Source organism: Lutra lutra, chromosome 6 (genome assembly GCF_902655055.1).
Source record: "Lutra lutra chromosome 6, mLutLut1.2, whole genome shotgun sequence".
Classification (NCBI taxonomy): Eukaryota; Metazoa; Chordata; class Mammalia; order Carnivora; family Mustelidae; genus Lutra; species Lutra lutra.
The window spans coordinates 29,314,612-29,330,622 of record NC_062283.1 but is presented as its reverse complement, the minus strand read 5'-3'; the positions used below and the strand labels follow the sequence as shown (position 1 = coordinate 29,330,622).

The window sequence follows — 16,011 nt, the reverse complement described above, 5'->3', positions numbered from 1 at the left end:
GCTATAACTGACAGGGTGACCCAAGGAGAATGGGACAAGAACTGGTACACAAGAGCAAGAGCCGGCCTGATGCTATAGAGAAACAATGAAAAAAGCCCACCCTGGAATGGAGGCTATGACCCAACCCAGGCCCGAGGGGAGCCTGACCCAATCACAGGAAGCTCTTGCTGCACAAGGTCCTGGTGACAGGTGATATCCAAGTCCCTGTGATCACAGCTCCTAGTGAGACAAGCTTCCACACAAGGGCCAAGGACACAGAGCAGAGAGATGACCCAGCTGAGGGGTGAGCACGACACCCCCATGATGCACTGAGCACACACTGGCACAGGCTCCATCCCCGCTTGTCTCCTCACAGCCTTCTGCCCCCACCCACAACAGACTCAGCACAGTAAACGCATGGATTCTAGAAGGCTCTCAGCGCTTCCATTTATTTGCTGTCTTAATTTTACAAATCTCCTCTTTTATTACCCCATATGGAAGAATTAGGAAACACAACTCATGTCTGGGTTCTCATTTTCAATACAGAAATAAGTCATTTGTACTCAGCCCAACATGAAATTAAGACAGGGATGGAGATGGTCCAGCCCTGCCTCTGCTGGAACAAGAAAGCACATCAGAAAGGAGAATAAAATCAGAATAGGGAGGGGTCTGGTGGGCAAATCTACTCATGTCCTCATATATGCTCAAAAGAACACAGACACGTTCTGATATCTGCACAAAGAGAAGTTAGGGGTTGCTGATGTCACCAAGTGGGGGTGTGAAGAAATCTTCCACCTCTTAGTCCCTACAAGGCAGCTGGTCTCACACTGTGAAAAAAAATAATGTACAAATTGAGGTCAGTCCCATAAGTGGGGACATCTCAGAAGCTCCCCTCATGCGCAAAGTGTCCCTAATGCCTCAACCCTTCCCCATGTCAGGATCTCCAGGGTCTCACCGTTAGCAGCTGTGAGAGACACATCAGATCCCTGGGCATTGTTATTGCCTAGGGGAGAACAAACAGGACGTGGTCAGAGCCCACAGGAGAAGAGACTAAAGGAGGCACTACGGGGTGATGACCTCCCCATGGGGTCCTGTCTACAGTATCCCAGGGGCTCAGGGATCACCCCTCCATACTTATGTGCAGCATGAGAGTAGCCTAGTCCTTTTTCTCCTTTGGGGAAAAAAATATCATGTCAGAGGCCTGGGACAGGGCTGGGTCATGAGATCCTAGAGGAAGCTCCCAGTCCTGGTTGTAAATGAAGTTTCCAGAATTGTAACTGAACACCCAGGACACGACAGAAAACATGATAAATGAGGTGAGGAGTCACTGGGTCACCTGACTTGCTGGCGTTCTGTCCTCAGCAGGGACTTCCCTCTCCGTCCTGTGATTGCTGGGCATGAGGTCCCCATCACCAGAATTAACAACATGAAAATGTGTCCTTCATTTTCACAAGCATTTGCTACAGAGTGAGTGTTCATGATCAGGTCCAGAGCAGGCAAGTCCATTTGTGAGGATGGTACTTCCCAGTAACAAGGCAGGACAGTCTGCTACCGAGGAAATCCCTCAGCAGAACAAGAAACCTCAGATCTGCCTACTCCATTCCTTACCTGAGCACTTCTTCCACCAGATCACAGCTCCAATCACTGCAGTGACCACTAGGAGAACCAGACCAGCAATGATCCACGTGATGGGGATGGTGCGAGGAGGTGGGTCTGGAAATGGAGAGAAGGTGAGGGTCCAGAGCTCTGGTAAGTGTCCTGGCCCTGCTGAAGTTCTCCAGAAGGCCTTTTGCTTTCCCTGAGAAGAGGCTCTACCCAAAACCCTCCTTACCCCATCTCAAGGTGACAGTCTTGGGCAGCCCCTCATGCTGCACATGGCATGTGTATCTCTGCTCCTGTCCAGAAGGCACCGCCACAGCCGACCACTTCTGGAAGTTTCCATCTCCTGCAGGCCTGGTCTCCACACACTTCGCATCCTGGTCTTCATCTCGCTGCCAGGTCAGGGTGATCTCCGCAGGGTAGAAGCCCAGAGCCCAACACCTCAGGGTGACATTACCTTCAGAGGTGGGGTGGCGGGTCACGTGTGTACTGGGGGGTTCTGAGGAAGAGAATCAGAAATCCACACTTGGGTTTACCTTTATAGGCCACTGAAATGGCATTCATGTGACCATCCTGAGATGGACTGGGTATTGGTTCTGATAGAAGAGGCACAAACCCATCACCAACCCAGCCCTTGGGCTCTTCTAATCCTGGAAAGTTCTAGACTCAGGGAGAGAGTCCAGGATAGGAGGCTGTAGGTTTAAGGGGGAGAGCACACTAATGGTCCTGACTGTGATGGGAGTTGAATGACTCAAAACACCCAGTCAGACCTCCAAAGATGTTCGTATTGGAGAAAAAGGCCTTGAGAGGTTAAGCCATGGTTCCCAGGGTGGCTGCTAGGGTCAAAGGGAACCGCTGATGGGTTATTGCAGGGATGGTCTCCACCTTCTCCTGGGAAAGACTGGATTCCTCCATTGTCCTTTAGAGAAAAGCCGCCCTCTGGCTGAGTCACTCTCTAGTAGGAACATGAACACCCAGGCGGACCTCCCTCTCCCCACCGGTGGGAGGGCGGTTTCTGCCACTGAGTCCATTTTCCCTTCCTGGTGGGAAGCCAGCCCCAGCGGAGGGAAGATCAGGGAACCCCGCGGCCCCTGGTACCTGCGCGCAGCAGCGTCTCCTTCCCATTCTCCAGGTACCTGCAGAGCAACTCCACGCACGTGCCCTCCAGGTAGTTCCTCCAGCGCTCTGCCTCACCGGCCGCCTCCCACTTGCGCCGGGAGATCTGCGCCGCCGTGTCCGCCTCGGTTCAGGAGCGCAGGTCCTCGTTCAGGGCGAGGTAATCCGCGCCTTCGTAGGAGTATTGACGGTACCCGCGGAGGAGGCGCCCGTCGGGCCCCACGTCACAGCCGTACATGCTCTGGATGGTATGAGACCCTGGCCCAGCCCGACAGGCAGGGGGTTAAGTCCAAACAGAAAGTAAAACCGCCTAAATGTTCCCGCGGATTCTTCCGGCTTAAGGATGGGGGACGGCGGCGGGGGTGGGGGAGGGTCCCTCAGACTCGGGGTGATGCTGAGACCGGGATATCGGAAAATGGGGGCCTTGACGTGGACCTGGGCCCTGTCGCTCACCGGCCTCGCTCTGGTTGTAGTAGCCCCGCAGGGTGTTCAGGTTCCATCGGAAAGCCTGAGCGCTGTCCTTGAAGATCTGAGTCTGCTGGTCCCAATAAATCTGCTCCATCTGCTCCATCCACGGCGCCCGCGGCTCAGCCCTCCGACTGGCGGAGTCGCTGTCGAACCGCACGAACTGCGTGTGGTCCACGTAGCCCACGGAGATGAAGCGGGGCTCCCCGCGGACCGACCGCGACACCGCGGAGTCGAAATACCTCAGGGAGTGGGAGCCTGCGGGCGCGGGGGGCTGAGACCCCGCCCGACCCTCCTCCCGGCGCGGGGCCCGGGGACCAGATGAAGGCGGCGGGGAGGGCAAGGGGAGGGACACCGAGTGGGGGAGAGCAGGGCTGCAGGCGGGGAGCGACGGGGGAGCACAGGCACAGGCCGGGGCGGGACCGGGGGCAGTGGAGAGGCGACTTCCTCGAGGGTCCTGCGTCCCCGTACCCGCCGGGTGATCCCCTCGCTCCCGACCTGCAGAGGCCCTTTGACTTGGAATTCCAAGAGCTTCCGTAGAGCTTATCTAAGCACTAATCAATATGATGAAGGTAAGTATAAAGAATGGAACAATTGGGGCGCCTGGGTGGCTCAGTGGTTTAAGCCTCTGCCTTCGGCTCAGGTCATGGTCTCAGGGTCCTGGGATCGAACCCTGCATCGGGCTCTCTGCTCAGCGGGGAGCCTGCTTCCCTTCCTCTCTTTCTCTGCCTGCCTCTCTGCCTCCTTGTGATCTCTGTCTGTCAAATAAATAAATAAAATCTTAAAAAAAAAAAAAGAATGGAACAATTAACATGTTTAAGGGATTTTCACCATGTGATTTGCACAGAGGGTCAAGTTCACCATGAAAGCAAACCCAGGAGGCACCACCTAGGGAATCCCTTTGTACAGAGAGGGAAAGGGAGACTCAGAGACAAGGAGGTGGTGGAGTCAGGGTTCAGCCCAGAAGGTTTGCTCCCAGAGACCTTGTTGACTTGTTCATTGTCCCCTGTCCATCAGGGGTTGGATATGATGTGCACTCCATGCAAGTGAGCTGTTGCAATGTTCCAGAATGTTCTGTGATGGCATGCTGTTGGGCTCAGAGCCCAGGAGGACATTAAGGATCAATGTAACTCACCTGCTCAAATCACACTAAAGTCCATCCTCCAGTGGACATTTGGAGCCTCCAGGGACTCAGGATCACCTGGCCTCTGGAGCTATATCTGGAGCTATAGTGCAGAGCAAGGGTGACACTCCGGTGATAGGACACAGGCAGTGTCATTTGGAAGATGAGCATGAAGCAGAAATGACAGCGGAAAACGTAATTCGCTCCGGAGATGAGTGTTGTGTGAAGAAATGTCACGATATCATGAAAGCAGAAATCAGGAGACCTAGCAAGGCCCCTACCACTAGGATCAGTCACATCTACAGGATGCAACAGGCATATGGATATGAAACAAAAAAACAACTCCACACAGTGCTGTACGATCATAGAACAGGATAGAGCTCTGGGAAACTAACAATATGACAACAGAAACGAATAATTGAGTGGATACATTGGATGATTATAGTTGTCCTTCCCCAAAGTCGTACAATCAGGAGGGTGACAGCAACAGGAGAGAAGACCTGTTTGTCTCTTAATCAAGTGATTCCAAAAAGTTAAAAATAATTGTTTTAAAAAGGAGAGTGAATAGGACACAATGGAAAACAATTTCAGGAAGATTTCTCTGAGTTCACAGGGATAAGCACACATGTTGAGAGACCCACCCAAATTCTCACCTAGAGCAGAGGAGAGGAGACCCACACCAGGACACGTCACAGTGAAATGTCAGAAAGGGTGGGAGGGCAGACACCCTGAAGACTCCTAGAAGCAACAACACAGGCCTGGGGACTGGAAGACATGACGCAAGGCCCCGAAATCCCGAGGACAACTCTGTCTGGCACAGATCTCTGTCACATCACCGGTGCCTCAGGGCGAGGGCAGCCTAAAATCTCCTCAGATGTGAGAGTTTCTGTTCTACTTTCAGTGACACCTTCCGCAGGACACCAGTAGACGGGGTGGGACAAATGATGGAGAAAACCAACAAGGGGAGCACATGGGATTCCCATCCATAAGGAGCCAGAAGGAGAGAGGTCAAGGGCCCCCAGGAGGAGCTGCAGGGGTTCTGGATGTCAGCCCTGCCCCAGGGGCACGGCATCCTGTTCCCATGGGGCACGACTGAGAGCTGCAGGCCAGGCAACTGCACACACATGAAGACGGGAGAAGATTGGGTGGGCTTGAATATGTTCATGAATGTTTACCCAGGGGGATCTGGGGAAGGATTTAAAGGAGCACAACAGAAAAAAATAAATGAAGTGATAAGATATTTATTTACTCCGGGGAAAATAAAGTCAATTCAGGAAAGGGCACAATCATAGTCTACAAAATATTCAGTTGTGACTAATGTGTCATAATAATGCAAGTACTGCACATTGAGCTCATCAAAATCATCAAATAATTATTTGGGGGCAGATGGGAGAGTGCGAAAGAGGAACCAGTTCAGTGAAGTTGCTGCATAAACTGGAAGACCAGAGAAGGAGTCTGAGAAGCAGGGAACCTAGAGGCACAGAAGCAATAATCAGAGAATCAGCCAGAAGAACTAATGTAGGTGGTCTCTGAGATACAGGAAATGGGGACATGGAAGCTTGGGGACATCTCCCCTGATATCAAATATTGCAGAAGGATTTGACTTTTAAAACTCTGTGTCTATCCATTTGCTACAAAGACAACATCGGGGGTGAGATGATGGGTCAGGACGAGTTCTGCAGGAGGCCATAGAGATGGGGCAGGAGTTGGAGGAGTCATGGGATCAAGTGTTGTTTCTTTGGGATGATTTTACTTTGGTTGATTTAGTTTTGCTTTACGTGGCTGCATGGGAGTCATCCCTGCATGTTTGTAGCAGGAATGGCTGAGCCAGGAGGGAGGGGGAAGTACATGATGCAAGCGAGTGAGGGGCCAGGTGTGGCCACATGGAGGAACAGCCTGAGACAGGAGGGCCCCTTCCCCATCACTGCTTAGAAGCTGAGGACACAGGTGCAGACCTGGGATAGGGATAGAGGGAGTGTGCAGTATTCTGTGAGTCCTTCTTTTATGAGTAAGGAAAAAATGAGCTCATCACCTCAGAGAGGGGAGCAGGGAGGGAGTGGAGGAGGAAGTAAGAGGCAGCCCTCTCAGGAGGGTGACAGGGAGCTGACTGGGGAAATGGCATCTGGAGAGAGCAGGGCTGGGGCCCCTGAGCTCTGTGCTCTTCACCTTAGAGAGAGAGAGAGACTTCCAGCAGCAGGAGGATAGATAAGAGAACAGAAGCAAATGCAACAGAACGGCTCAGGTGAGAGAATCATATTCTGTTTACTTTGTCTTTTATCACTTTTCCCATTTTATAATTTTTCCGCACTGAGTATAGGTGACATCATATATATTGTACATTGTACATACACATCAAAACCAGAATGTAAAGGCTTTATTTACACTTCCAAAGGGAAGGAGATAGTAGGAAAGTCAGCCTCTCAGGACAGAGCTGGAAGGGCTGGGTCTGCCTCTGCGCTCTGGGCAGGGGACTCATAGAGACTTTGCTCCATGTCTTAGGACCCTGCTCTGTGGGGGGGCCAGGCAGGACCTTTCCCTTCTTTTTAGAGTGTGTTCATTGTTTCATTTAATAGTAGCATGCCAGTTTTATGCTTTCAAGCTTTTCTAAGTTATACGGCATTTTGAGCTATTTCAGTGGGAGGATTTGCCCATACGATGTAACCCACCTGTTTCACAAATAGAAGTTCAAAGGCAAAATAGTTCAGTGAAAAGATGATTGGTCCCAAAGTAGAAGATCAGAACCTGAGTCTTCAGTCATGGTCTCAGGATGATCTGTCAGGTATTAGGGATTTTAAAGAAATGTATTTTTGAAAACTTTATTCACGTGTGTACAAGAGAATTCCAGAGATACTCACAGAAACACAAAAGTAAAAGAAGTCACATGGTAACCCCTCATCCACCCCTCACCCAAGTTCTTTACCCCTAACCCAGCACAGTCAGCCATTTGTCATGTCTCTTACCAGAAAAATACACCTGTGTCCTGATGTGCACTGTTATATCAGGAAACAAGCTCAGGCCACAGCCTGGGAGAAAATATTTGCAAATCACATATCTGATGAAGGACTTGCTGTAGACCACTCATAAAACCCTTAAAAAGGGGACCAATAAGAAAAGCACTTGTTTGGGACGCCTGGGTGGCTCAGTTGGTTGGACGACTGCTTTCGGCTAAGGTCATGATCCCGGAGTGTCTGGATCAAGTCCCGCATCGGGCTCCCAGCTCCACAGGGAGTCTGCTTCTCCCTCTGACCTTCTCCTCGCTCATGCTCTCTCTCACTGCCTCTCTCTCAAATAAATAAATAAAATCTTAAAAAAGAAAAGAAAAGAAAAGAAAAGCACTTGTTTAAAAAGTGAGCAAAAATGGGGGTCTCGGGACGCCTGTGTGGCTCAGTTGGTTAAGCAGCTGCCTTCGGCTCACGTCATGATCCCAGCGAGTCCCACATTGGGCTCCTTGCTCAGCAGGGAGCCTGCTTCTCCCTCTGCCTCTGCCTGCCACTCTGTCTGCCTGTGCTCGCTCTCTCTCCCTTTCTCTCTCTGACAAATAAATAAATAAAATCTTTAAAAAAAAAATGGGGGTCTCGGCTCGCAGGAAGGAGGGGCCCTAGAACCTCGGGGGAGGAGCTTGAGCGTCACTCCCTAGCGGAGTTCTGCCAACATCTGTGTCCAACTCTGGGCTCTGGTTATTGTCGTCCAGCCGGCGGTTCCCTGCACCATCCTGGAGACCAGAGCTCGCGGGCGGGGCAGGAGCAGCCGTCCCTGGAGCGGCGGCGGGGAATGGAAGCAGAGAACGCGCACAGCTCTTCCCTTCAGCCGCTCAAGCTGTTGATACATTCCGGTGTCCACGAATGATGGCTGGAGCTCCTGATAGGGCCGCGGGGAAGGAACAGCAAATGCAGCAGAAGTTCCACACCCCACTCCTGCTCAGAACCTGCACAAGAGACCCCAAAAGTAAGGAAAAGATAACCCGGGGCAACAGAACAAAAAAAAACAGTAGAACCCCAGAAGCCTGATGAGGCCAAAAATCTGGGAAGTCCGCAACATAAAAAAAAAAAAAAAAAAAAAAAAAAGGAAGAAAAAATTATAGACACATTTAAAGTGGGGGGAAAAAAAGGTAGACCATCTTATTGGTGTTGCAGAAGCTGAACTTCCAACCAAGCCCTCCCGGACATTGTGACGTTCAATCTGAACATTGTGATTATGGGCACAAACCCAGGACTAGTGGCAGTTTACAAAGGGCATCATTACCCTGGAGCTGGAAACCGTTTTTGGAAGTGTCTGCTTCTGTCCGGCTGGAGTGAGGAGCCGCTGAATCCTTGATGATCCCGCTTTACCAGGGAAATATGATGTTGGATTTCCTCCTGTGGTGGGGAGGACACCAGGCAGCAATGCTCTTTCCAGTAAAGAATTGTGTGAAGGAGGACGTATTCTAGTGCAGAAATCCCAGCGATATCAGCCACAAATAGCAGTCACTAGTGGAAAATGTGTTTATGAAATTTTTAGTAAAGAAGTTTTTGGAGTTAAGGTTAAAACTTAGAATTAGGACTTCAGCCGCAGAAGATCCCAGACACGGAAAGTCCGTGCTGTGTCATGCCGTCATCCAGTGTGAGATGGGCTCAGTTTCCTGGAGCCCAGCACAAAGCACATGACACTGAAAGACGTGAGAGATCAGCTGGAAGGCACTGAATGAAACACTGATGTTCAGGCAGTGAATCTAGCCCAAGAGGATGCAGAGAGGATGGCTGTTAAGGAAGAAAAATATGACCCGGGTTATGAAGCAGTCTATGATGGTGCTTTTGCGAAAATCTGTGCGACAGAGGCCCTGGCAGCTTCCCTTCCGCAGGACTAACTGACAGCAGAGAATCAACTTTCGGGGACATTCCAAAACGGGAGTGGATGACGCAGTCTTTTACAGACCAGATTCCTTCCTTTAATAATTACTGTGGGACGCAAAACAGGAAGAAGGAAACTGTGCCTCAGAGTGGTGCTTCTCAGCTCTCCCTAAATGCCGCAGTCAATGCAGTCGTCAAGGAGCGGCCGTCAGTTTGCTAACCGAGGCATTTTATCAGTATTTTACTCTGTGCTAGGATGATAGTACACTTGCGTGGTAGAATCAACTGTATGAACCAAGCAAGTTGGGAAGGAAAAAGTAGGGCTTTTGTGTATGCGTTTTTGTAGTTGAATTAACTGTCATTCCAGCTTTATAAACTATACTTTATAAAGCTTTATGAAGAAATCGATCTTCTTTGGGGAGTCACGGTTAATCTATAATTTTAAAATGAAATGGTCAAATATTTATAATTGATTTTGAACTGTGCATAAACCCTGATACACCATTATTCCTTTTGTGCCTAAGAAGGGCATGCTAATCATAACTGCCACTGGTAAAGAGGCAAATGTGTTCGTTTCTGTATATGAAGTTACCTCACAGTGGCGTCTCTTTCGGTGGCTTTTAGTGGGGTTGGATGGGCTCCCTGAGTCGTGTTCACACTCATACTCTTTGCATCATCCATGGGGAGTATGTGGAGAGGCGCAGTAGGAATGTGAAGTGTGGCCTTCCTGCAGCGAGGCTGGCCTGGCCTTCTCTGACAGGGCCCTGAGGCCTGGCTTTGGCCCCTCACCCCGGCGTTAATCCTCTAGTAGAGGCAAAAGTTGTTCTGCTGGAGAGGAAAAGGGAGTTGAGGGAAATTGGAAGGGGAGGTGAACCATGAGAGACTATGGACTCTGAAAAACAATCTGAGGGTTTTGAAGGGGCTGGGGGTGGGAGGTTGAGGGATCCAGGTGGTGGGTATTGGAGAGGGCACGGATTGCATGGAGCACTGGGTGTGGTGCAAAAACAATGAATACTGTTATGCTGAAAAAATTAAAAATTAAAAAAAAAGAGAATAGTATAATCAGAGAAAGTTCATGATATGATAAGTCTAGTCTCAAGTTTTAATAAATGTACATCTTGGAAGAAAAAAAAAAAAGTTGTTCTGCTGGGATGGGAAGCTCCAGAGAACTCAGTGGACCTTTTGAAGTTTGTTACTTCCTCTGTGTTTAACTTAAGAGACATACATTTGATAGGAAAGGAACTGGATTTTTCTTACCAGATCTCTCACCCTTCTATTTTTATCTTCCTTGGCTTTTAGGGTATTACGTTGAAAGTGGTGAGGAATGAACTATCAGGCTGAGCAACAAGAGGCAGGAGGTGTCTGATAGTCTTCTGGAAACTGGTGCTTCATGTACATGAGATGTATTAACGTAACAATTTTTCTTGCTGGGTGCATCCAATCAGTAATTGACAAGATCTTGTCTGTGTCATTGCTGTCTCTTACCGTGGACTAAGTGAGTCTCGTGGCAGGTGAGTTTGCAGTAACGTACCTTTGTGATTGTCTAATGCCTTTTCCATGGTGCTGCAAAGTGTCCAGACTGCTAGGCCTGGGGGATATAGTAAGGATGCGTGTTCAGAAATACCATCTGCACTTACTCCTGGTCCTTCCAAATATCCGATGTCATACATACCCAGGGAGCATGCTGTTTTTCAGTATGAAAATATTGATGCAGTTTTCCTTTTTCTAAGAGATTATATGGCCTGTTCTTTTCTATATAATACGAGAAACACATTCTTGTGAATCTTAACACATTATTTAGCTGAGGCTTTGATAGATTTTATGTTTCCCTTAGTCGCGGTCAAGCTGTGTCAAAGTTATTCAGCCCATGTTATCTCACTCATGTGCCATACCGCTGTTCACACGGGTGTTTGATGAGGGTGCTTGAAGTGCCTTGTCACAGGGATTAGGAACAATGAGTTATTTTCTCACAGGCTATGTAAATTGTGGGAGTAGGATTTGCTTTGCTACATAATGATTGTAGGTTGTAACCATAGATTTTTTTTTTTTTGAGTGGAGAAAATACCCCTTAAATTATGATGGACACTCATTAGAGAATAGGTCTGAGGATTTTCTAAGCATATTATAATGGTGTTTCTCATGATATATGAAAGATGAGTAGTAAGTGTTGATATATGACAACATGAGAATTTTCACTAAATAATACTGAAAAAGTTTTAAATTCATTTGAAAGACTGGTGGGTTTCACAATAAAAATATTAAGGATGATTATTTTAAAATGGGCCAAAATCTGGACAACTCAAGAAGATACACTCATGGGTAATAAGCACATGAAAAGATGTTCAGCAGCAGGTGTCATCAGGGAAATGCAAGTGACAACAGTGATCTGCCATCACACACCTGTTAGATGGTGGGAATCCAGACACTGATAGTGTCACCTGCTGACCAGGACAGGGAGTAACAGAAAGCTTCAGTCACTAATGGCGGGAAGACAGAACAGGACAGTTGCTGTGGGAGACAGTCAGCAGGTTCTTATAAAGTCAGACACAGACTAAGCACACAAGCTGCTGATCCCCCTGTAAGGTACTTACCCAAGTCATTTGAGAGCTCATGTTTGCACAACAACCTACATGCAAATTATCCCAGCAGAACAGCCCTTACTGGTGGGCTGTACATCCTGACTTCCTTCCAAAAACTACGTTATGGAAGGGGACAAAGCAAAAGAAGGGACTTCACAGGGAGCATCTGGGTTAGACGACCTGAGCCAGGGGGTGAAGTTGCATTTCATCCGTGATGAGCAAGTGATCACTGTATGTTCTTGCTATGTTGTGTGGAGAACCACCCGCCCAGGTGTGGTCTTCCCAAACCCCACAGCCTACGTCAGCCTGATTCACAATGAGAGACAGTCTACAAAGTACCCGAACCATCTCCTCAAACATGTCAGGATCATGAGAAACAGGGACAGTCTGAGACATGGTCACAGCCAGAGGAGCCCAATGAAGGCATGATGGGACTCAAGAGGTAACTTGGATGGGATTTGGGGATAGAAAAAAAAACCATGAAAGCAGATCCCTTGTGAAGATCAGTAGTAATGTGCGAATATTGTGTCATTAGCTGTGACAAATGCACGACGGTGAGATTGGGGTTAACGACAGAACAACTGAGTGTGGAGTCCACAGGGACTCTGCACTAACATTGTCACTTCTCTGTAAATCCCCAACTATTCTAAGATAAAAGAGTGTCTTTTGTAAAATAGCTGTAAGAGAGAGAATGGGTCCAGGAGGAACAAGGATCCACTTTTCATTTTTCCTTAGCTTGTCATTCAGGGGCTGGAGAGAGGGTTGTGGGGAGGACAGATGGCAACTCAGACAGGGGGCAGGGCTCCAAAGCGCTCCTCTCCGCGGAACCCCGCCCCACCCCTGTACCCGGCCCCAGGCTACTCAGAAGGTACCTCCTCCCCTCTTGACACTTAGCCTGCCCTTTAGCCCTCTGGACCTGACTCAGCTCAGTCCCGTGCGCCCCCTGGGGGTGCAGGATGGCAGCGCGGCAGCACCCCCGTGTGTTCACAGGGCTGAGGAACCTTTTGGAACCTGATAGGTGGCCCCCTTCCCCTGCCTGGGGAGCCCAGGACTTAGCGTGTGCCCTCTTCTACACCTTGCTGCCCCTTGGACACAGGGACCTGCTGTCTGCCTCCCTCAGGCCTGGCTTCCTGCCCCTGTAAACTGGGAAATAACAACCTCTGCTCTTGTTGCATCTGCAGATCCCACATTCTCATTTCTGTACGTGGTCATTCAGGTGAAGAAAATTCTGATGTCCTCGTGATCGCTTCTCTCAGCCATGATGACACGTACTCTTGAGGTGTGCTATGAATCTCCACATGTTTAGGGATTTTCCAGCGATCTTCAGGTTATGGATTTTTATTTACAGTCAAAGAGTATAGTCTATAATCTTGCTGCCTTTCCATTTATGGAGAGTTATTTTATGGTCATTCTGTGATCTATTTCGGCTCATGGTATGGTTTAATTCCTCTAATCCTTCCTTGTTCCATTAATGAGAGAGGAGCATGTGTCTCTAAATATGATAATTTGTCTATTTTGTCACATTTGCTAGAAATTTATAATTAGGTTCTTCTCCATTCATTACCTTGGTCTTGCTGTGATGCTGACCTGTTATCTTCACAGAAAGTCCTTCTTTGTCTCTAGTGATGCTCCTGGTGTGAAGCCTATTTTGCTTCAGAATAATGCAACATTCTAAATTTCTTATGCTTTTTATTCCCATGGGATATTCTTTAACCCTTTGACTTCTGACTTATTTTGGTTTCTCATTTCAAGTTTTCTATTCTGCATTGCGTTGGTCTACCTTCACCAGCCTGATAATCCAAACTTTTTTCTTGGAATTTTCGTTGTTTTTTATTTAATACGATTTCCTGGTATGTTTGGATTTGCATCTATCATTTTCTTATTTGCTTCTGAATTGTCCCTTCTATTTTCCATTTTCTTGCCTCTTTTTGTACCTCTGTTGGTTTCAAGCAATTGTTTGTTTGTTTGTTTATGGTCTGAGTCTTCTGGTTGCTCTTTAGCTATATTTATTTCCATTCATTTTTATTTAAGTTGTAGGAATTGAAATCTGAATCTTTGGGGTGCCTGGGTGGCTCAGCTGATTAAGCGGATTGCTGATTTTGGCTCAGATGATCTCGGGGTCATAGGATTGAGTGCTTTGGGTTCCATGATGAGTAAGAAGCTTGCTTAAGATTCTCTCTTTACCTCTGCCCCTCCCTCCCACTGTGTGTGCTCTCTCTCAAAACAAAGAAGAAAAGAAGAAAAAAAGAAGAAAGAGACCTGCATCTTTAACTTTTCACAGTCTACTTATGGAAACAATGAACTCCATCCAGTAAGAGAAGAAACACGTCAAGACAGAGTTCCATTTAGCCCCCTGCGCTGCTATAGGCACACGTGTCACCAACACACAGTATAAGCCAGACAATATCATGAACTACTTAGTGTTTTGAGGTCATGTGTCTTTTAAAGAAATTAAGAAGAAGATGTACAAAAACAGCAGGGTACCATTTCTTTTGTTCATTATTCTGTACATGAGACCATCCAGTGTCACTTCCCTTTGTCTGCAGGACTTCCCTTAAAATTAGTTCGGAGCAGGAGAGCTCACAGTGAATTCTCCTAGCTTATATTTATCTATACTATATTTATCTAAAATGTATCTCATTTCTACTTATCTACTTTGTATTTACCTTTACTTTACATTTCCCTCCCTACTTCTGTCTTATTTCTATGGTTTTCATGAGAGAAGTTTCTCAGCCCTAGTTGTACAGTTAGATGAATGTCAACCATTGTTTAGACTCATGGAACTAGTCCAACAAGGAGTATACAGAACAGGTCCCTGGTTCTAGAGTTTCCTGCTGACACCTTGCATTGGATCCTCTCCCCCTTACCCCTAGCCCTGGGCCACCGCTGGTGTCCTTTCTGTCTGCACTTGTGACATCGCTAATTCTGTTAGATTAATCACGAAGGGAATCTATTCATCTCCAACAATGCATCCTATTCTCAAATCTTTTACTTCTGCTGTTAATAGAGCCACTCAGCCTCATCATGTGACAGTTTGCCTGGCACCGCTGTTCAGTCAGGTCACGGTCCACCTGTGTCTCTGTACTAAAAGCACACATGGTGTACAGAGCACCTGGTCCGGCGTATTTCTTAGCCTTTCTGCGCAGGTGCTGACGCATCTTTCCGGGACACGGAGCTGTATTTGCAGTGACTAAGTCTTCAGCTGCTTGTCCCCAGGAGAACTGTAGGGCTCTGGAGGCCTCTTTTCCTTTCCTACGGTCTCTGCCCCTTTCCTGGAAAATGTCCAGCAGTCCTGCTGATCTGTTTCTCCTAAACTCTGACCTCAAAGTCCTTCCGACTGCACCCCTGGTCCCGCTCCAGAGCACCTGCCTCGTGCACAGTGTGTGCTGCCAGCACCCCGGGTCCAGGCTCTGGCGTCTGTGAGTTTCTGTTGTGATGTAACCAAATGTAACACGATTCAGTAACTCCAAGTGACATCATCATTGCAATAAATTCCTGAGGATCTGACCCGTGAGATCACGTACTCCGGCCGAGCCTGTTTGTTAGGTTGCACTCAGGATGGGACTAGAATCCCGGTGACATGGAGACGTGACAGGGGCTGGAGGGTCTGCACTCCCGCTCCCATGTGTGGCTTTGGCAGGAGCAACAGTCCCTTGCTGGCTCTCAGGGGGAAGCCTCAGCTCCTCCCTGCATGGGGCTCTCCACAGTGAGGGTCTTTCTCACATGGCCCCTGGCTTCTCCCAAACCCATGATCTGAGGGAGGGAGAGAGGAGGAGAGAGCAGAGCACCACCATCCCTTTGCGACCTAATCTCTGATGTCACACAGCCTCACGTCCCGCTTATTCTGTCCATGAGAAGGGCGTCACTGAGCCCAGTCCACACACAAGAGGAGGAGATTTCGTTCTACTGCTTCATGGGAGAGTCAGTGAATCCGTGAACATTTTCAAACCACCACGCCCTGTGCGGAAGGTGTCGTGAACTCTCGCTGAAGATTGTCTTCTTGATTCTCCTCACGGGACACGGATGAGCCTTGCTGTGTGTGCTCTTGCTGCTCTTCTGGGGCGAGTGACTCAGATCTGTATGCTCAAGGGTTTTGCACCAAATTGAAGGAATTTTGACACAAGATTTCCTGATTTAGCTGCTCTTTTTTCCTCCTTCTCATTTTAGGACTCTATTTGTCTTTTTTAATTCTCCTGTGGATTTCTGAGGTTTTCTTAGTTTCTCTTTAATCTTTCTTCCGTGTCTTTTGGATTGGGTAGTTTTTTTTTTTTAATTAATTTCTATTTCTATTCAACCTCATTGAGTCTTCATTCTGCCTTCCCAG

At 48.2% G+C, this 16,011-nt stretch overlaps 3 protein-coding genes and 1 long non-coding RNA gene across 6 annotated transcripts in view; all 4 read right to left on the bottom strand.

Annotated features, from left to right (window-relative positions):
* The window catches only part of LOC125101807 (DLA class I histocompatibility antigen, A9/A9 alpha chain-like), a 343,654-nt gene that overhangs the window by 148,245 nt on the left and 179,398 nt on the right, over positions 1-16,011 (bottom strand). The window lies entirely within an intron of this gene.
* Positions 1-16,011, bottom strand: part of LOC125101803 (DLA class I histocompatibility antigen, A9/A9 alpha chain-like) — a 249,173-nt gene that overhangs the window by 148,450 nt on the left and 84,712 nt on the right. For 2 of the 3 annotated variants that reach the window (XM_047732293.1, XM_047732291.1), the window contains exon 5: positions 1,641-1,692. In XM_047732293.1, the coding sequence (XP_047588249.1) occupies positions 1,641-1,692 (52 nt within the window). Of the gene's footprint in view, positions 1-1,587; positions 1,693-16,011 lie in introns of all 3 variants that reach the window. The other variant, XM_047732292.1, reaches the window with a different exon arrangement.
* Positions 395-1,098, bottom strand: LOC125101828 (uncharacterized). Its single transcript, XR_007127933.1, has 2 exons — positions 935-1,098; positions 395-806 (listed from the first exon to the last, which is right to left on the bottom strand). It is a non-coding gene; the product is annotated as an uncharacterized LOC125101828 (long non-coding RNA).
* LOC125102525 (DLA class I histocompatibility antigen, A9/A9 alpha chain-like) lies at positions 1,704-14,845 on the bottom strand. Its single transcript, XM_047733856.1, is given in 4 exon segments — positions 1,704-2,077; positions 2,677-2,952; positions 3,148-3,533; positions 14,733-14,845. Coding segments are annotated over 4 exon segments (1,062 nt in total). The 3' UTR covers positions 1,704-1,790.